Source organism: Embiotoca jacksoni, unplaced genomic scaffold, assembly GCF_022577435.1.
Source record: "Embiotoca jacksoni isolate LCO1_2020_lvr unplaced genomic scaffold, fEmbJac1.0.p SCAF_35, whole genome shotgun sequence".
Lineage (NCBI taxonomy): Eukaryota > Metazoa > Chordata > Actinopteri > Embiotocidae > Embiotoca > Embiotoca jacksoni.
Genome location: NW_027185387.1, coordinates 3,146,268 through 3,167,672, shown reverse-complemented (window position 1 = coordinate 3,167,672; position 21,405 = coordinate 3,146,268). Strand labels below are relative to the sequence as shown.

Genomic DNA, 21,405 nt, shown 5'->3' with positions numbered 1-21,405 from the left:
ACCATAATATGTCTTTGAATGTCTAAATATTAAATTACGTGTCTCAGCACAAAAGTATAACACATTTAATAAATCAGAGTATTGTTGCAATGGAGTTGATAGAGGGAAACAAAAGGGCCCATTGACGGTAAGATGTGCAGCAGGTGTGGCCATCTGCAGCCGGGTAGGTCAAGGTGACTGAGGTCACAAAGAGAAGAAAGATATTTAAGAGAGGGGGCGAACACCTGCTGAAAATATCTGACTTCACTCTAATAAAAAAAAAAAAGACATGGGTCACATTGGATCTGATGATGTGTCGTTAGTTAATTCAGCATACTTAGCTGCCAGACTTTTGCCATGTTGGGAAATACGATGCTGCTTCCAAAGTTTAACTGTGATCATCAGGCCTGTTTCAGTCTCATTAAAAGATAATTCTGCCCTTTATTACTGAAAGAATACCTCAATAAAAGCAGCTAATTATATGATATAAATATATTCTTACAGGCTGCTAACTCAACATACAATAATATTGTCCACAACAAGAATGCATTCTTTGGTTTCATTGTTCCAGCTTGAATGTCTGTTAACTTACGCAGGATGGACATGTCAAAACAAAGGCAGAGGCCGGCTTCAATACGAAGATGTCTGGACTGATGAGGCAGAGAATTTATTTTTCATGACACTTTGTGGTGCAAGGAAGAAGAATAACCAGAGAGGACAAGATAACAACAAGAAAAAGATCCTTGAAACTCTAATTCAAGTTACAATAAAAAAAAAAATCCATTTTAGCCAGTGAGAAAAGATTTTGTTTATGTGTTAAATCAGATAAAATGGTAATGTCACACTACAATTTCAATTTATAATAAAACTGGATTCAAATATGTCATCAGTGAATAATTTTAAATGCAATGACCCTCAGTAAAGATCGTAGTAAACATCGCACACTCGGTCAGCTGGAGATAATGGAGGAATATCCACCAAATCAGAACTCACCATCTATTTGATGTCAATTAAAGCGCATATGTGATACATAAATTTGAACAGCAGGATGTGGAAAAACAAGCTGAATTGGCAATTTGAGAAATGTGACCTTAGCATAGTAACAAAGGAAAACAAACATCCAAGAAAACATTTTTGTATGTAACTGAGACAGAAAGAGAGAAATCTCGATTGCAAGAAAAAAAGCACTGCACATTGTTGTGCTCTCAAAGTAGTCGATCAATAATTTCTGCAGCAACAATTTTTTTTTTTAATCTATTCCCTGATTATTTATTCCTTTTTTTAGGAGTTGCTTGACATTGTCGCCCTTCCAGTTGTTCTGACATGTGGCTGATGAGAGCCCGATTGTCGAAAGAATTTCTCTGCCCTGTTCTTCTACCAATTGCTTTCTGACTCGATCATCTGTATCAGCTTATCATTGTTTACTTTGTGTACAAAATATAAGACGAGAAAACGCCTGTCATGCCCCCCAAAAAACTGCCTGAAGAAGATTGTTTTGTTCAAAACAGTCAAAATAATGCAAAAATAATAAAAAAAAATAATATCTAAAAAGAAATACTGACATATCGTCACCTTTTCAAGCCCAAATTTCCAAATATTGGCTGCATAGTAAGATCACATATTTTACAAAATTACAAGGTAGTGAAAATATGTATGTATGTAAATGCGTATATGGAGATTCTTTAACACTAAACACTGATTTATTCTACCAAATAATAAAATACACTTCTTTTGGTTTTATTCCACAGTGCACTGATATAAACTATTAAATATTCAATCTGTTGTAGAAAATGTCTTTTTTTTGTTTTGGGGATATTTGTCATGTTGTGTTAGAGGTTGTGTTGTTTTGAACTGGCGATGTCCACGAACATACAGCACACGGAGAAGAAGGAGGCGAGAGAAGTTAGACATCATGCTCGGCTTGTTTCCTGCAGACACAGAAAAGAAGGTGCTGCGGTTCACCTTTTAACAGATTGCACTCACTCTTAGTTTTAGCACACACGCTCTGCTCTCATTTAGGATGCTACGGTCGATGCAGCACGTGAGCAATGTTGGCTTCATGCTGGGTGATTTTACGTATTCTGAACAAAACACGGCAGCAGAAACATGACGTAAGCCAGAGAGTAAGAGCTGGTCACTTTCTTTTGACTTAAAGCTTAACTAGCTCTGACCTGTTGTTTTAAATGTTGGAGAGCAGCCGGGCGAAGCTTCAAGTATGTTTACATGCACTCCAGAAACGCGGTTTTGAGTCTCATCCTGGTTTTGATCACATTGAGGATAAACTGTTTAAATGGAAAAGCAGGTTTCTGATCATCCGTGTGCAGGTGTGTCTTTTTAAACTCGGCTATTGACCGTCATTTCCGCACTGAATGAGTTACTTCATTCGGCCGTTAAAGATGAGCTCTGTTTGGTTTCTGGCCGTGTGGATGCAGGTGTGTTCGCCACACCGCTGGATGTAGCCTCCATCGAACCAACAGCGGAAGACAAGAGCAACAAAGCGATGTATAGTTTGTGGGAGCTACATTTTGCTGACTAACTGAGTAGTCACTGCACCTGTGCACGTGATCGACAGTATTTAGAAACCTCAATAAATTGTCTGAATGCCATTATTGTTGTTTACGGCAAGCGTATCCCAGTTTCTCTAAATTCAGGCGATAATTTGAGTTTCTGAAATCAGGATGTGATCTTTGTATTTAAAATAAACTTCCATGTCCTTATCATAACTAGGATACGTGTGTTTTAGTTATTGCGTAAGGCACATGGATAAAAGGGCAAATAATAGAAGCTAAATTATTGTTTATGATGAGTAATATAGGATGTGATGTCTAAACTTTGCAACAGTAAACCTCTGAATATTTAAAAGTTGTTTTCTCCAGGTGTGACTCGAGTGGAAAGTTTTATTCAGGCGATTAATAGCCCGACTGTGAATGTTCCGTGCTTGTCTTTATAGCTCGATCACCCCGCCGCACACAATGTGTTCCACCAGAGCGCCTTATTAGGCGGGAATTGTTGGAAGCAGAAACAGACCGGCACAGCTGCGAGAACATGTAACTGTGGTGAAAACAACAAGCGAAAAATGATGACAACAGCTCGCGTAAACAGAGAACAGTTTCAAATAAATAACCACCGACGATCATAACAGACTGCCTCGACGGTGTTTGTTGCTGCCGTTCGATGACAAAAAAAAAAGTCATCGCTCCGGTTAGCTTAGCTCGATCAGCTCGTCAGCAGGAGATTTTTACAGGTTTGACATTTTTTTTTCCTGAAACCGGCAGGAGTCTGAGAACTGAAAGTTGGAGCCGTGTAATATTATTTCAAGGCCGTGTAAATATTTAGCCCCAAAAATCTGACAACACCAATAAACTGTACGGTACAGAACCGCAGAACCTGCTATTACGAGCCAGCAGCAACAATAGCTTCATTTATCTCCCCATAAGAGGTCATATCAGTAGCCGGGCTCCTAATTATTATTTACTGCGGCTCGGCTCCATTTATGGCGAACCGTCTTGATCGGGTGGTGAGTAGCCAGTCTGTAATCTGGAGGATTTGCAGGCCGCTCACAAAATTACTGTCACGGATGAGAAGATTATTTAATTCCTGATTCCCAGTAAGGTCAGGATTTCACACACCAGTGAGTGGGCCTCGGCTTCAAATGGGAGAGAAGTCGAATGAAGACGCTCCCTCTGTCGACATGCACTTCGCTGCGGCTGCAGGTCTCCACGTTGTCTCCGCTATTTTATTCATTTTTACAGCGATTTGGAGGTTTCAGTGAGTGAATGTGCAGTTTATAGCTCATGAACTCCACCTGGCATCACGTGTGACTTTGGATAATAACAATCCAGCGTAGCTACAAAGTGTGTTATGAAGACGATGCTCCACAGAAACTCAGCGTGGATGCAGTTGGTGGTTCAGAGTACTGGGATTGATTTGATCTACTTGATATTATTGTTATAATATTTCTCACTGGCGAAGTTATCAAGTGAACTGATGAGTCAGTTCAGTCCTTTGTAACAACACAGCTCCTCAGACGGCCGGAGCGGTAAACAGCATCAGCACTTTTCTCGAGTCAAACTTAATTCTGGTGCTGCGTGTATTTTAACAGAAATATTGTACATCGTTCTTCGCTGCGTGTATCTGAAGGCTGCACACGCTTCACTTTTCAGCTCGAGAGTTTACATGACGTCCACTGATTCATTGTTTAAACCTCCCCTCCACTGTCAGAAAGCTTCAGATCCAACGCTGCTTGGACCGCTTTCAACACTGCAGAATAAACACCTTGTGTGATATGTAGGAACACACTGTACTTACTTAGGTAAGTAAAATTCGCACCGAGCCACACTGCCTTGTTAAAAGGAGAGCGCTGAGGCGTCGTGCTGGTTCAGTGGTTCAGGTGTCCGTTTTCTGCGCGTCGTTACCGGTGTCTCTTCGTCTCGTGTCATCGCTTCACTTTCTGTGATGCGAAGCAGGAACACAAAGCACATTACATTTGAGCTATTTCGTTTTTAAAGCACATCATGAAACGACCAGCAAACCCTTCTGTGTCCGAAAAATGACATTTTCATGACACTCATTTGTAGCCCGCTTTCTACTCAGCAAAGCAGCCTTAAATAATACTATAAATGTATGCAGTGAAAGGACCATTGAGCCATGTATGATTCTTAGGACGCAAATAATGTGTAAAAACATGGCGTGGATGGAGGAGACACTTGAGGAGACACTTGGGGAGACTAATGGTCCCAGAACAATGGGTATAAACACACTGAGCGGCGGTTGAGGAAGGCTAGCTCTTGACGGCTCAAGTTCAACATGCTGTAAGCCTGTAAGCTATAAACCATGTCGGATCTGCTGCCAGTGATACGCGGCTAAAACTCTCCGGATCAGTGACGGGATCAAGATCAAGGGGCTTTGAAGTGGCAGCAAGTCTCCTGTTATGTTTAGCCTCGTATGCTAACTGTTGTGTTGCCCCTCCGGGACCGAGGGAGAGATGGGAACATGATTGCATTGTGGGGGCATTGTGTTCACGTCCGATTCAGCCCCGTCACACTCCCCACATTTCTCTCTTTCTACTCTTCCTTCCTCCTCTTATCTCCTCCTCCTTCTCCTCCTTCTCCTCTTACTCCTCGTGCTGCTCCTCCTCCCAGCGCTGGCAGGATAACATACCGCCTGCCTCTTGTTTGGATAAGTTAATGCTGAGATGTCAGCCTCAATTCTGATGTATACCACCTGCCTTGGCCTCCGGTTGACCTCGTACTCCAGCTCCCACTGCAGAAACATTCCAGTGCTTTTCTGGTGCTGTGTTTACACTGCAACAGACTGCCCTGCTCTCCCTATCTGCCTCATCACGGCGGTCAGCGGCGGGCCTTCGCACATGAGTCCGGACTCATCCCAAAATGTTTGAGCCGCTCCGCGGGATATAAAAGTGTCAAGAGATCCACGAGAGGAAACGTTTGGCTTCGAAGGCGTCAGCTGAAAGTGTGAACGTGGAAATTAAATTCTTACTCTGTCCTAATTCTGTTAGATTCAGAAAAAAAAAAGGGGGGGGGGGGAGAGAGGAGGAGGTCAGTGGACATCTTCTCTCTGTGTTTAGGTTGGGGAGGAGAGGCCTGCGAGCGGCTCCGGTCACTCAGATGCCAAAAATCCTCCCACTCAACACTGAGAGAGCTCATGTGAACACCGTGACCTCACTACGTCTGGCCTTTAAATGAGTTAGAGCTGTTGATTTACATTTTTAATCCGTGTAAGATCCCCAAAAATAAAAAGACTGATGTAAAATATAAAAAAGTCCAAGTCGTAATTTCAGTTTTTTAAAAAACATTTTTTTTTATCTTGGATGTGGCTCAAATATCTCGATCTTTAATGGAGCCGTTACCCTGCGAACAGAAAGTTGGCAACAGGACAAGAATTTCTTTTTTTGTGTGTTTTTTCATTGTTAGTTAATCTGTTTAAGGACAGAAGTTTGTTTTTTTCTGCCACCACCAGTTGGCTAGTTGAAGAGGCTGCTACAGCAACCATTACTGGTGCAGTTACACAGCTCGTCTTCCACCATTTTGACAAAAATCTACTCTAAAATGATCTAATATTTACCTGATAATATTAAGTTTTTCCATCTCTTTTAACCATTAAACTACAACACCACTGTCTATTTTACATGAGTGTCAAAATGCAATAAAATAGTAAAACTATAACGGCACTGGCGCTGAGAAATTTTACCTATTGTGTCTCAGGCTGAATTAAATAGGAGTATTGATGTCTATTGTAAATCTCTACATGCTTGTTTTAGCAACTCCTCCCTGGATCATTTACGAGAGCTGCTAATCTCTGGACCGGACCTTCAAAGAGGATTCATTTAACACTTGATTTCACTACACTGGCTCCCCATCAAATCCAGATTAAGACCTTCATTTTAATATTCTCTGTTTATTTTGTATCTTTATTCTTGTGGACGGCGAACAATGCATAATCTATTTATATAGTGCTGTCCCGCAGTGATGTAACTCCCGCTCACACTGCGGCCGTGTTGACAGCATTACTTTTGGGAATGTGAGGGGCTGTAACGAACTGAGGAGGAGTTGACAAACTACAGTTCAATTAAGACAAAGGAATTTACCATCAGTCCATCAGAATCACTTCCCAGCAGGTGATTTTTGAAAAGTCTTTGAGAGATCATCGTACATGGAAACAACATGCAAATAGAAATATAAGTGAGCTGGCTTCATGTTGCTGAAGTTGTGGCGTCACACACAAGTCAATCGGTATTTTCTGTTTAATTAAACTCCAACTTTATTGACGTAAAACCCGTGTCAGAATCGTACAAACTTCCCTTCAAACTAATTCCTAACAATTGCAAAGATCCGAAAGTAAACGGACACAGTGGGGAAGTTAAAAGTTGGTACGAAGAGTCTCCTCCAGACCCCAGTCTGTCACAGAACAGGTTTTGTTCCATAAAAAAAAAAAAAAAAAAAAAAAAAAAAAAAAAAAATTGGTCTGGTAAACAGAAATTGTGAAGGTGCAGAGATTTCAGGAATACGTAGGCTTACATTTGTCTGGGGGGGACCATGTGTTACAACATTATCAACAGCTGCTTTCAGTCTAGTCATGACCACCTACTTAGAGTTCCCATTACTGATCGTACACCAATAAAACAGACACTCAGTTGCTATCACATTCACCACCTGCTGCTGGACTCAACAAAACTCGGCAAACGGCAACTTAAATCATCATCTCCGGCATTCCTGAATGTTTGAATACACAAAATCAATGTTAAAAATTACTCGACACGTAGGAGTTTATGTGATTTTTGTGTATTAAAATAGGCATGACGCATTACAATGTCCACATGTGAGTGTCTTAGTTCACTGATTGGATGGCCTTGAACCAATGTAGGATTATCATTTCTCATAATTGACAGTGCTTAACTAACGATTTGGAGTATTTGGAGATAAATCACTTTAATCCATGGTGCTCACCCACAAGAATACTTAAAAGGCATTTTTTCAAACACAGGACAGACACAAAATAAACCTCTATCCATTTGAAAAGTGAACTCTATCGCCACCACGTGGTAAGTAGAGCAAATAACACATTGAATCCGGCCACTGATGTGAGAGGAAAGGACGTGGTGGTCCAGACAAGAAGCTTTTTATTCAACAGTCAGACTCACGAGATTCAGCGTTACGGAAAACTGGTGATGAAAGAGATCATTTTTATATCTGGAAAAGTCTTGATTTTGTGATTCGTACCAAAACAAAATGTATCAGCAGTTGTGTTTTAATGAAAAGGTCAGTTTTTTTTCTCTAAAAATATGGTTGATAATTTCGTAAACATTTATTTCATTTTCAGCTGAGCTCGTATGTGACTAGATTCATAAAAATAAAACTGCAACCCACCACCAGTAAAACTATGACTAAGGTTCAAGTATCTGACGACTTAATCGTTTTGTTTGATGTTTAAATTTGTATAACTTGTAACAAATGTAATTCTTTGAACTTGGTTACTTTACTTTGTAAATTGTATGCACAAGGCTGTTTAATGAATAATTTAGTTTAATTCTGACAGTATAGTATCAGAATTAACTGATTCTTTCAAAATAAAAAGTAAAAGGCTGAATGTGAATTTTATCAGGAAATAAGTCTTCTAAATCAGAGCTTCTAATCATTTTATCAATGTGTTGAGTAAAATTAAGCAATACAACAACAGGAAAACAACAGGCATGCTTGGTTCTTTTAGACACTCCACTCTTAACGTGCAACCTCGAGACAGCGAGCTCCATCTCAGTGGCACAAAAAAAGAAAAATGATGAGCACATGATAATACATGCTAGCTTTGAGGTGATGGTGCTGTTGACTCGAACATTTTTTCGATTTGACTTTAATTAAAGTAATTTAAATACATTTTGGTTGGAGGTGTAAATAAAAAGATGTTCACTGACACCAGCACGTCCATCAGTTTCCAAAGGTTTAATGTAAAAGACAATACAATACAGGATTTGGTGACACGATGGGGGAAAGAAAACCGTTGTACTTATTTGTCCTTCTCCTTCTGGTCCTTCTCCTTTTTGTCTTTTTCAGCCTTGGCCTCTTCAGCCTCGTGTCGCTTGATGAGTTCCTCGACTTCTTTCTGTTTCAGGACCTTGATTTTTGTTTTCCCGTCTTCCCGTGTCAGAGTGGCAATTTCCACTAAAACAGTCAGCGTGATAACAGTATTGTGTTATTGTAAAGAGGAAACTGCCTCGCGTAGAACTGTTGTACCATACTGCACTCATATAATGTATTTCCACTCGACAGATCTAATTAAGGTCGTGATTCACGGATAATTTTATACCAGAAACAAATCAGAACTGACAAGAAAGTCCTTTTGAGCCTCACCTTTCTCTGCTGAGAGTTTGCTGACATCCATCGTTTTGTTGAGGACTTTGACGGCCAAAGCCAGAGCAGAAGACAGGCTCATCTCTCCCTCTTTGAAGTCCTGCTTCAGCATGGACACCGCAGCCTGAGGCAGAGAAGTCCACATATCAAACACCATGCAGTGGAGAAGCATCCTAAACCTTGCGCACACATGTATTCACTAAAAACTGCACTGAAATGATTATTAGCACTGACATTTAGAGTACACATCTATTAGATCAATAATACCGGTTGTAGTTCTGCACCCTCTTCCAGCAAATCAAAAAAAAAACCAACATGAAGTACTCTACGGTAAATCTGGAAAACATCGTGCTGGCTAATAACATTGAAGACGAGCAGTCACTCTTATTCCCCACTGCCTTGTGTATCTGTTGACATCATCTCACTGATTTATGTGAACAATGTCTTTTCAGACTCACAGCGCTGTTGTTGCCAATACAGGTTGCCTTCCAGCCTCCGTAGTTGCCGCTGGGGTCACTCTGGTACAACTGGAAGCCGTAGTGTTTGTCCCAGCCCATGTACAGCAGGGAAACACCAAATGGCCTCTTACCTGTCAAGACAAACCACAACGTTGCTACAGGAGGCCAAAATCCACTTGTGTAGTTACATAAGAGACGAGAACACGTGTAGCTGGTTTACTAACGTGATCAACTGTTACGAGTTTACCTGCAAACATGCAGACTGTAAACGGTAAGACCGACAATATGTCGATATTAAAAGGAGATTCACGAACGGGAGGTCCTGACGAGGAGCCGGCTGTGCGTCTTACCTCCGAACTGCGTGTAGGCTTGCTTGATGTCACACAGGGCCGTGACCAGCTGCTCGCAGGGTATCGGCTCCTGGTACTGCAATAAAAACCTGAAGAAAAATGGAACTGGTCAGTGGTTGGTGATAAATGGCTTTAAAAAAAAAACTAATCATCAACGTTATTAACCATTCGACAGACTGCTTCTTGTACAAAACGTTAGTCCTGAGGCACGCCAACAAACTGTAATCTATTTAGACTTTTCTGTTAAAAAAAAAAAAAAAAGTTCCTGTATTCATTTGTTCGCAAATGTTAACGTGTTGATCGTTTTGTTTGTCAATTACCAATGAAATGCTTTAGGAGGATAAATGTTTGCATGAACTATCACCCCCTCTGAGCATGTGAATACTTTTACATTTTCTTCTCCTGGATAATTCAAAGTCAACAAAGAATTGTCCGTAAATACGGCGGGCATTAAAATGTTTTTGTTTTGTAAAGGTCGGCCGGTTTTCCCTCTGAGACTCACCTCTGTGCGATGAGCCGCAGCTCGTTTGTCAGCACATTAGCATCCGATGTGATCCCAGCAACACTGCAGGCCATGTCTCTGAAAACACACATAAAAGACCACACACAATGTTAGCTGAAAAAAACAACAACAACAACAACGATGTTTTTTTAAATGGTTTAAAAAAAAAAAAATAAGGACGCCGCAGTCCGTCCACTCACTCGTTGAGCTTGTAGATCTTCTCGGAGAAGAAAACCTCATCGAGCAGTTTGTGGATGTTGCGTCTCTCCGCCGCCAACAGCACGCCGTCGTTCGCCAGAATCCCCAGACATGTTCCAGCGTGGCCGATCGCTTCCATCGCATACTCCACCTGATACAGGCGTCCTGGAAATCACAGTCACGATGTTTACATAGAAGATTCTTAGAAGAAAACAACAACAACATCAACAACATCTGGAAACTGTAGTACACCGATTATATGAAGAAGTAAAGGTCAAATAGTTTAGAAAGTTAGGTACAAAATAAATAAAAACAAACTCAATTCACAGAGACTGAGAGCTGGTTCGTGGACCTCTTCGGTCAAAGTTTAAAAAAAACAAAAACAAAAATCTAGACAAGGATGTATTTGGTGATTTTAAAAACTTTTGCAGAAGATGCAGATTTATGGAGAAAATGCATGAAATAAACGCACAAGCAGATTTAAGATTTCCAATATAAAATGTAATAAAAACAGACATAATAGGTTGTATTTAACTTCTGTCTGGTATTTTGTATTGTCGATCATTGAAAGGAGAAGTGACACTCGCCTTCAGGAGAGAATATCGTCGTCCTGGAATCATACCTGCGAGACTGAAACACGAAGAAACAGCAGGTGAAACATGTGCAAAACGTAAACTATCTGCACATGAACTTTAAAGAGGAGTTTAAGAGCTACTGACCATTTTCTCACGTCAGTCGGAAAAAGTCCCTGGAAAATAAACAAGTTAAAAAACAAATAATCAGAAACCAGGAATCAAACAAATGAGAATATAAAAAAAAATAAAACGCTTCAATCTGTTTGTACACTTAAAAGTCCCAGAGAGTAGTTTCAGACACCAGTTGTCTGTAGATTAGAGTGTTTTTTTTTATTAATAACTCGCTCGCTTGCAGAATGAATCTGCAATATCTCAGCGTGCTAACGAGCTAACATGCTAACGAGCCAGCTAACTCGTCCCGTGATAAAAAAGAAAAGCCGTGAAGAAGAACGATAATGTCAAACTGCGTTGAAATCTGAACAGGATTATAATCTACAGTAAATCTGTATCGTATTCATTTGTTACCTGAGGCGAGAGGGTCTAAACTGGCGTACTTTTTTTTTTTTGGCCGAAGCTGAAGGAGTACTTTCAGTTTTGATGTTTCCTCACACGCCGGCGTCCTGCTGCGGTGACGCAGCCGCCCCGCAGCGCCCCCTGTCGGCGGGAGGACCAATCAAATCAGGAAGAAGAAGAAGAAACTTCTTCTTTGGTGTTTCGCGGCACCTTGATGATCCTTTCAGTCGCATTACTGCCTCCTTCTGGATCTACTCGTCTACTACCCTGTTTGTCTTTAATTAATTACGCCTTCAAAAAAATAATTTTAAAAACACATTTTTCTTCCATCCACCGTGTCCCGAAACACCAGTTAATCTTTAACATTGTTTAGGAGAGGAGGGAAAAAAAAAAAAAAGATGTAGTCCTGGAGTACCACACGATCGGCTGAACTATCTTTGAAGTGTAAAAAATAAAAGACGACGAAGAAGAAAAGCCCGCCCGTGATTGGACGCTTCGGTAGCATGGCGTTTGAATGGGAAGCAGGAAGAGATCTGGCAGTTAGCTCGATTAGCTCGGCGGTAGCTAACTCCATCTTTTTTTTTTCTCGGAGGGTCTTAACGACGTTATTTAAAAAAAGCTGCGTGTTTTTAATCGACTGTTGACGCCGAGGTTTTCCCAACTCAAACGACATTGAAGAACATGACTTTGAAATAAAATAATAAAAAGTCTCCGAGGTGAGTGCCAGTTTACTAAACTATGTTGACTTCGGAGCTAACTTAGCTTAGCCACCGACGCCAAGCACCGCAGCGACACGTTTATAAAAAACACTTCGGCGTCGCGTCTGTTTCACTTCCGATAAAGGTTGTTTTTTATTTTTAATACACAGCTAAGCTGCCGGCAAGGTGAACTAATCTGGCTCGTCTGTGTTGCCGGCGTGACCTTTGAACCCTCTTTCATTAATACGTTTAAATGGTCCCTGTTAAAAGGTAAGGCACGTGACGTCATCACTCCTGTGTGTTACGTCATCGTGTATTTAACGTGTATATAATAGCTGTGATATACTAATTAAATTCGGTTTTTATTTATAGTAATGAAAATATGAAAACAAGTGGAAACTAAACACGCACTAAAAAAAAACACCTCATTAAGATATAAATGTTTAAAAAAAAAAAAAAAAATAGTGCCCGACTAAGGGAATAGTACAAATATCATTACCAGTAACATTTCCATTTTAAAAACAACATGCAGATATCCGGAGAGCATCCGAAGGTTCAAAGGGTCATTTTGGCCTGCACTCATAGTAATCTTTATCAAAACACCAAAGTTTTAAGATGACTCTCGAAGGTACTGTGGTAACCGTTGACAACCAGGAGATCTTTGACATGAATGGGAGACGGATTATTAAGAGCTTTGTATGTCTCGAGACAACATTTTTTTCCCTCAATTTTAGAGGAAGCCGGCCGAGGGAAGGTACATTACGGGAAATATCGCTTTCAGTAGGATTTTACATTTAAGGTTGCTTTTAACTTTTTACCTGATTTGACTTCTCAGATAATGATTCTGTATATCGGTGTAAAACAGTTACTGTTTAACAAGAGAAGAGATTAATTTACTCCACTTACTAGTTGGTGTTTTTCTGGCACTTTCCCAGATACGTCAAACTACCCGTGTATTTGTAGCATTGTATGTGAAACGATAATTTTCAGGTTCAACAATGAACTCTTGACTCTTTACTGACCGCTCTGTTGTTATTGTTTATTTCTGCTGCCAGGCAGGAATCAGTCTGATGAGGGGGCGCCTACAGCTGGCAGGATGCAGCAGAAAAGAAACATCCAGATCATCGAGTGGGAGGACCTCGACAAGAGGAAGTTCTACTCTTTCGGGGTGTTCATGACGATGACCATCCGGGCCACCGTCTACCCGGCCACCCTGATCCGCACCCGGCTGCAGGTGCAGAGGGGAAAGTCACTCTACAGCGGCACCTTCGACGCCTTCTTCAAGATCCTGCGGGCGGAGGGCGTACGGGGTCTGTACCGTGGCTTCATGGTCAACACCTTCACGCTCATCTCGGGCCAGGCGTACATAACCACCTACGAGCTGGTGAGGAAGTATGTTTCCCAGTATTCTGAGGACAACACGGTCAAGTCGCTGGTGGCCGGCGGCTCGGCCTCGTTGGTTGCTCAGAGCATCACCGTTCCCATCGACGTCGTGTCCCAGCAGCTGATGATGCAGGGCCAAGGGCAGCACCTCTCCCGCTTTCGGCTCAATTTCGACACGGAGCCCGGAAAGCCCAAAAAAGTGTTCGGGCAAACCAGGAACATTATGTCTCAGATTTTTGCTGCTGATGGCTTCCGGGGCTTCTACAGGGGATACGTGGCTTCTTTACTCACTTATATCCCAAACAGTGCAGTCTGGTGGCCTTTCTATCACTTTTATGCTGGTGAGCAGCTGCAGATTGTTTTCTCAACTACAATGCACAAAAATAAAGAAATAAAAAGTCACTGCACGCTCTTTAAACATCTTGCCGTATCTTATCTGTGTCTGTCTATGTTCCCGAGTACTTTAGGACATTTAGGCTGTGTGGTGAATAAACCATCTGTACATGTATTGTTCTACAGAGCAACTCTCTACACTGGCTCCCAGCGACTGCCCTCATCTGATCCTACAAGCAATGGCTGGACCTCTAGCTGCTGCTACTGCCTCAACTGTCACCAACCCAATGGACGTGGTCAGGACCAGAGTGCAGGTAAATATCAGTCAGCAGAGTATAATACCACTTGTATCATGGGGTCGGTCATTTGGTGCTGCAATTTTAACCGGATGACTTACAGGACAAAAATAGCGGGTAGTTCATAACACCCGAAAACAAAAAATATCAAGAAAAATATGGCAGAACAGTACACAGTCTATGAGATCTAGTTAAAGTTATACAATAAACGTTCAGGTGTAATTGTTTCTTTGCATAAGGTTTCAATTTATCACATCACTCCTCTGTAATTTGCACATCTTGACATATCAGGGAAAATTGGGTTCTGGTGATATAAAACAATTCACAAGTTAACGCAACACAAAAATGAATAAATAGTGAGTAGACAAGGTCATAATTTATGCTGGTGATTCAACATGAATACATTCTCTCATTTATCTGAAACGTGTCAATAAATTCTACATTAAATGGAACAGGAACTAAATTCAGCTTCCAGTGCTTCTTTAACTTTCAGTTCCAGATTAGGCCACATTAGGAAAAGGGTTGCAAAACAATCAAATAATGATTCATTTATGACAATTTGAAACACAAAACATAACCAGTACCGTGCTATGTGTGGAAATTTGACACTACACCTTTAACGCAGACCTGAATGAGTCATATAATATATGACTGAGCTCTGTGTTAAGCTGTGATACCGGTCTGTGCTTCAGAATAACACGGTGCACTGTGCGTGTTCAGGTGGAAGGGGGGACCTCGGTCACCGAGACGTTCAGGCAGCTGATCAGAGAGGAGGGCGTCTGGGGTTTGACCAAAGGACTGTCGGCACGCATCATTTCATCCACGCCCACCGCCATCGTCATGGTGGTCGGCTACGAGGCTCTAAAAAAACTGAGTTTGCGCCCGGAGCTGGTGGACTCGAGGCACTGGTAGAAGACACCCGGACGGACCGCATGTGGACCATCGGCCGCTTTAGCCCTGTGAACGCACCGGATAGAGGAAAGGGTTTGTTTTATACGCATAGAACACCCCGGGGAACAAAATGGAAGTCACACTATGAGTTGAAATCTGCACCCAACCACTCAAACCAACCTGTTTCTTACATATTAGTTACCTGGTCATTAAAATCCTGAACCAGGTTTACAGTTTGTATGTGCTGCTGCTCAACAGGGGGGGAGGCGGAGGGGGAGGAGGGTGGGCGCGCTGCTGTTTAGTGCAAATTCAAGTAGTAAATGATTCAAGTAGTAAATTAAATGTTGTTTTAAGAAAGGACACTTCGGACGAATTTATTTAACTTTACAGGGTTTGTTTTCAGTCGCGTTGAAGGTTGAGGAGAAAAGCGGAATTGATCGCCGACGAGAGTTGTTACCTCGTTTGTGGGACGGGACGGATGTTTCGGGTCGAAACCCGTGTTTGTGCTGTCTTACCAAGGGATGTTTGGACCAGGCTTTGGAGGAAGGTCATATAACTGAAAGGTGAAGCATTAGCAGCACACAAATCACAAGTCGTAAAGTATTTAGTTTCCTTACGTTCACCAAACCGGCTCCCACGTCCGCTCTGCAGTTGCTTTCTTTTCGCCTTTCTTTTTTTTTTTTTTTAAACGCTGCCTTCATCGTGTGAAATCACTCTGCTTTTTGTTTTTAAATTGCTAAATGTGCGCGTGAAGAACATTTAAGCAGTAGGATCTTGCCGTTTTCATGTTGATTTAAAGTTGTCTTGTACTAAATATTCCACGCTGAACATTATACACACAGCACAATATTTTGTTTCCCGACATAATAGTATGGAGTCTTTTTTTTTTAGCATTGTATGAAACACTGCTGAAATCAAGGTAGTTAATAAATGTCTGATTTGGTAACTGAGAATAATTAAACATCTCCATCTTGCCGTGTTTTCCAGTTAAAACAAGGGATCGGTGACTGAAGGGCGGTCGGCAGAACGAACTCGTTTCCCTGTCGTGACAATACACTTTCTGTTCGAGTGCAATAATGTGAATGTTCTTTTCGGCAGGAACTGGGATTGTATATTTCCTGTAACTTGTGTGAATAACGTGTTAAAAGAGCTCATTTTACCTCATTTATTTGGTTTTGGTTTGTTTTTTTTGGGATCATGACGACAAAAGTGTCAAAACGTCAAATTTTCCCATTGTTCCGTTTATTTTTTTCATTTGTTTAAGACGAATAACTTTTAGAGCTGTGGCTCGTGCAGTTTGTTGATTTTTTATTACGTTTTCTTTAAAGATGCTGTAAAGTAGAAATGAAGGAGTTTTAAGTTCATCACACCACAGAAGTATGGGTTGTTAACTACCCATCCAAATTTGAAAGAAAGAAAACAGACAAGTTTGTTAAATTAGGCTTTGAAATCGTGAGAAAATCATCAGTCTTCTCCGCTCTGAGACTGGGGGGGCGTGTCCTGAAGGAGCTGAAGCTCCGCCCACTCGCTGGAAGGTGTCCAGCGTTATGTAGGACGGTCCTGTGGCTGCAGTTCTTTCCCCCACTAAGCGGTCCGTCTGACATCCAACCTCTCGGTGACTTCGTGCGTGATGTCCCGCTGGCACTCTGTCTCTCTGGTGGACGGAGCAGAATATAATCAGAATTAATTTGTCCAATGAGTGAAACATACAGATGCATTTAAATCCAGCTTGTCCCCCTGAGCTGTAACACAGGAGTCAAACTGGACACCAGAGACAGCGAGTCTCCAACTACTTGCATTACAATAGTGGAGATAATAAGAGCGGAGGAGTTGATTTAGTTCTGTAACGACTGCAACATGCACAAGGCTGCATTATATCACATGTTAATTCATTATATCACATGTTAATTCATTATATCACATGTTAATTCATTACATCACATGTTAATTCATTACATCACATGTTAATTCATTACATCACATGTTAATTCATTATATCACATGTTAATTCATTATATCACATGTTAATTCATTACATCACATGTTAATTCATTATATCACATGTTAATTCATTACATCACATGTTAATTCATTACATCACATGTTAATTCATTATATCACATGTTAATTCATTATATCACATGTTAATTCATTATATCACATGTTAATTCATTACATCACATGTTAATTCATTATATCACATGTTAATTCATTACATCACATGTTAATTCATTATATCACATGTTAATTCATTATATCACATGTTAATTCATTACATCACATGTTAATTCATTATATCACATGTTAATTCATTACATCACATGTTAATTCATTATATCACATGTTAATTCATTATATCACATGTTAATTCATTACATCACATGTTAATTCATTATATCACATGTTAATTCATTATATCACATGTTAATTCATTATATCACATGTTAATTCATTACATCACATGTTAATTCATTATATCACATGTTAATTCATTATATCACATGTTAATTCATTACATCACATGTTAATTCATTATATCACATGTTAATTCATTACATCACATGTTAATTCATTATATCACATGTTAATTCATTACATCACATGTTAATTCATTACATCACATGTTAATTCATTACATCACATGTTAATTCATTATATCACATGTTAATTCATTATATCACATGTTAATTCATTACATCACATGTTAATTCATTATATCACATGTTAATTCATTACATCACATGTTAATTCATTATATCACATGTTAATTCATTACATCACATGTTAATTCATTATATCACATGTTAATTCATTATATCACGTTAATTCAAACTTTGAACCTGCTCAGGTCCAGCTGAAGTCTTTCTCTTCCACTGATGTTCCTCCTCCTCCTCCTCCACCTCCACTTCCTCCTCCTCATGTAGTCGGGCTCGTTTATCCGGACCGGTACCGGTACATGTAACCGAGAGGGTCGCTGATTGTAACGTTACACCGGAGTACAAAAACAACAACCCTCATTAATCGTGAGGACCAGATCTCCTCTGGTCCATGTTCACCATCACCCCGACATGTAAAATACAGAGTCACATATATTACAGTTCCTTATCGGAGCTTTATTGAGACGCATAAAACAATCAGCTGTTCACCATCATGATCATTTTCTTCTGAACTCTGCTACGAGCTCAACAGAAGCTAATTAACACATTAGCTCCCCATTTCATGAAAATAAAGTTATTCTACACCGAGTAAAATCACGTTAGCGGTTCGCACCGCGGACTAAATATAACACAGTTACTGTGGAAAAGTTGTCTAGTATAATTATAACAAGCGCACACAGAACTGACGCTGAGTGGTGGACGAGACTACCGGCGGTGTCCCGCGTCGCGATCCGGTCCGGCGGCGGACGGGCGAGGGCGAAACTCGGATCGGCTCCGAGCCGCAGGAGAACCGGCGCGTCCGTGAACTCCGTCCGTCTCCGGTCCAAGTTGAAGGGAATTGAAACAGCGATGCGGCGCCGCTTCGGAGGTTCTTGCTTCCGGGAAAGATGCACTTGCGGGTGGAGGGAGACGTCCTGCAGCAGCCAGCTGACGTACAACAACAATCTGACTACCGTCAGGAGGAGAACTGAAGTCCGGTGGGACGACCTCTTATGCAAATGAGCTGCAGGCTTTTATAGCGTTTCACCGCGAGAGAGGAGGAGCCACGCTGGAGGTTATATAAACCGTGCTGTGATCTGACGTAGAAAGGTTGTTGTGACGTAGATAGGTTAGGTTTTTTAGCTCCGCCTAAAAAAAAAAAAAAACCCCGAGCTGAGAAACTGTTCAACGGTCTTAACTCCACATTTCAGTGCGACAAAGTTTAAAAGCTTCGCGCACGCTTTCAGCGACTCCTTTCACACGTATATAATGTACTGAGAAGCAAATCTTGGGAATTTGCTTTACAGCATCTTTAAGGAAGATAATCAATCTAAAAAAGAAATTGCATTTTAAGCGGTGGAATACGGTCAGTTTTCAGAAGCGATCATGCGTTTGGATTCTATTGTTGACATTTTTACCACCGAGAGAGAAGAAATATAACCGGCGGTTTTACTTCGATTGGAGGTAAATTAATGAATCTAACCGTGTTTTGACGAAGCCACAACAAACCATATTTTCTGAAGTTACTCTAAAAGGAATATATACACGTCCTCAGGCCGTGTCAAGAGGTGAACTCTGAAATGAACTAAACTAAAAAAAAACCTGCAGGCCTCGGAGGGAAAGAAGAAAATCAATGCCAATTTCAGTAAGAAGATCGAGGGCCGAGTTGAATTTTAATTTTCAAATTTAATTTCTTTTCACAGCTTTTAAAAAGTGTCCTTGTTTTGTCATCGAGCTGTTGTCCGCTGTAAATCAGAACTCGACTGCCGTACAAAGAACGCATGGTTTCGCCTCATGTTGTGTCTTCAGGTGTTTGGTCAATAAAACATCAAAACTGCTGAACAAAGTGTTTTGTGTGTTTTCACTGTTAGAAGATCAGCTAATTTAACTATTATTGGTCTGTAAAGTAATTAACAGATGTCCTACTGAAATATATTCTGTGGTCATTTCACAATTGTCTTTAGATTCAAGTTTGAGTCAAAAAAAATTGGCAATGAAAATGAGTAAAATAATTTGTCCGCTCGACAGATTTCTGTGGTCTGCATTCATAATTTGTACAGAAATCAGAGTCCACTTATAAGAAAAAATTCAATATCTTTTATTTCTTTTTAATTGTACAATAGTATATTTGTTATCATTGGTTAATTAATCCTGTTATTTAATAGTCAAATGTCTTGTAAAATGGTTTGGAGGCTGTTAAATGTAACTTTTTTTTTTTTGGATTAAGGACTAATAATGATATCAGTGATATACCAGGCTTTATCAGGCCTTTAAACCAGCACCATGCACATTTTAAAAGCAAAGCAGATTTGACTCAGGACGTGTCCTGGAGATAATTCACGTTTTCATACATCGGTACTTCAACAGAATCTTTGATGAACAAATAAAACATTTTCAGGTTTAGCAGCCTGTATGCACAGAGAGCCTTCGCGTAATCTCAAATATTCTGCGACACTTTAAAAAAAAAAAAAAAAAAAAAAAGGTCAATATAGTGCGTCACCACGTTGTCCTCAGGGACTTTGTTGTGCGACTAAGAGGGGAAAAAAATGTGATTATGTTGTCGGAGAAGTTAATGCGTTTCCTTGATGTTGTTCTTATAACCGTGGGGCGTCCATACATCTTGTTGAAGGTGACACTCTCGACACCACAGGTCATATCTCATTATGTTAGTTAGATAATGAGATGAAAGGATCTACTGAGGGACGTCCACCTGGTTTAAATTCTGTGTCGAGTCAGATTTGTCCGTCAGAAAACGCAGCGCAATATATCGCATCAAGGCAAATAAATCAACGCTGAAGGATGTAGTCTGTTATCAAATTTTAAATATCCAGCGTTTTATAACAAAACAGACTTTATGTTCAAATCTATCAAAAGAGCCATACTGTTGTGAGTAAAACTTTAAAAAAAAAAAACCCACATTTATTAAAGATTCACTTTGCCGGAGACCTAACTGCACATACGTGATCAATCGTGCCTTTTAAAAACCGAGATAATTCACAATTATCCGCTCACTTTTATAGTGAGATTAAACAAAACGAGGCCAGAAAAACACCAAAGTAACTGGAACAAATGTTTAAAAACTAAACTTCCACGAACCGGGGCAACAGATGGCAGCAGACGTCACTCTCACGGATCACATTTTTCCCTGCGTGCTTGTCAAACCGTTCCAACGTGTGCCGAACACAAAACTTCCCCCCCCCCCTCTTTGGCAATAAAGCCGCCCGGAGACCATCAGACAAATCTACTGATGAATGAAAGGAAAAGGAGGAGGAGGCGCCGCCGCCGAGGACGGCGGAGGCCTTCTCGGAGCCGACGCTTCCTGCTGGGATGACAGAGTGCTCCCTGTTCTGCTCTACGCATTAATTATGGAGTCGTGTCTGGGAGGCACTTTGTCAAAAAGATTGATGAGGGGGCGTCGGAGAGGGAGCAGATCTGACTTGGCCGGGGTTAGAGGAAGGGGCCCCCCCCCCCCTCATCCTCATGGGATGTAATGATTCTTGGTGTGTGTGTGTGTGCGCGTGTAAAACTAGAGGCGCGAAAGTCGAAGCACCGAGAGGATCGACGTGAGGAGATTGTGCCCGCGTTGTGTATTCTTTGATGTGCGAGACGACGAGGGCAAATAGAAAGGAGTTTTATTATTTACGTTGACGCGTCATCTCCAGTTTCAGCGAAATGATGAAACTGGGGTTTGCTGGAAATGTACAGCGCACCGATACAAACGTTTAATTG

At 40.8% G+C, this 21,405-nt stretch overlaps 2 protein-coding genes and 1 long non-coding RNA gene across 3 annotated transcripts; 1 reads left to right on the top strand and 2 right to left on the bottom strand.

The window, feature by feature from the left end:
* Positions 1 to 8,416: 8,416 nt before the first annotated feature.
* LOC138208040 (proteasome subunit alpha type-4-like) lies at positions 8,417 to 11,577 on the bottom strand. The gene is made up of 9 exons (XM_069165678.1): positions 11,452 to 11,577; positions 11,071 to 11,099; positions 10,939 to 10,981; positions 10,354 to 10,516; positions 10,154 to 10,231; positions 9,652 to 9,740; positions 9,302 to 9,432; positions 8,844 to 8,967; positions 8,417 to 8,654 (listed from the first exon to the last, which is right to left on the bottom strand). Exons 2-9 carry the CDS (start codon positions 11,071 to 11,073, stop codon positions 8,500 to 8,502), a joined length of 786 nt encoding a protein of 261 aa, XP_069021779.1. The 5' UTR covers positions 11,074 to 11,099; positions 11,452 to 11,577; the 3' UTR covers positions 8,417 to 8,499.
* A 379-nt stretch (positions 11,578 to 11,956) lies between these two features.
* slc25a44b (solute carrier family 25 member 44b) lies at positions 11,957 to 16,204 on the top strand. Its single transcript, XM_069165669.1, has 4 exons — positions 11,957 to 12,155; positions 13,193 to 13,861; positions 14,040 to 14,167; positions 14,870 to 16,204. Exons 2-4 carry the CDS (start codon positions 13,234 to 13,236, stop codon positions 15,059 to 15,061), a joined length of 948 nt encoding a protein of 315 aa, XP_069021770.1. The 5' UTR covers positions 11,957 to 12,155; positions 13,193 to 13,233; the 3' UTR covers positions 15,062 to 16,204.
* Positions 16,205 to 16,608: 404 nt separating this feature from the next.
* LOC138208034 (uncharacterized) lies at positions 16,609 to 18,810 on the bottom strand. Its single transcript, XR_011179062.1, has 3 exons — positions 18,407 to 18,810; positions 17,881 to 18,014; positions 16,609 to 16,694 (listed from the first exon to the last, which is right to left on the bottom strand). It is a non-coding gene; the product is annotated as an uncharacterized lncRNA (long non-coding RNA).
* Positions 18,811 to 21,405: the final 2,595 nt, after the last annotated feature.

Bases quoted from the DNA above. Each gene is read 5' to 3' on its own strand.
- slc25a44b (XM_069165669.1), top strand. From the start codon at position 13,234: ATGCAGCAGAAAAGAAACATCCAGATCATCGAGTGGGAGGACCTCGAC. The intron at 13,862-14,039 runs GTGAGCAGCTGC...ATTGTTCTACAG, and splicing joins TTTCTATCACTTTTATGCTG to AGCAACTCTCTACACTGGCT. The intron at 14,168-14,869 runs GTAAATATCAGT...GTGCGTGTTCAG, and splicing joins TGGTCAGGACCAGAGTGCAG to GTGGAAGGGGGGACCTCGGT.
- LOC138208040 (XM_069165678.1), bottom strand. The intron at 9,433-9,651 runs GTAAGACGCACA...TTGTCTTGACAG, and splicing joins AGCCTACACGCAGTTCGGAG to GTAAGAGGCCATTTGGTGTT. The intron at 8,655-8,843 runs GTGAGGCTCAAA...TGACTGTTTTAG, and splicing joins CAAACTCTCAGCAGAGAAAG to TGGAAATTGCCACTCTGACA.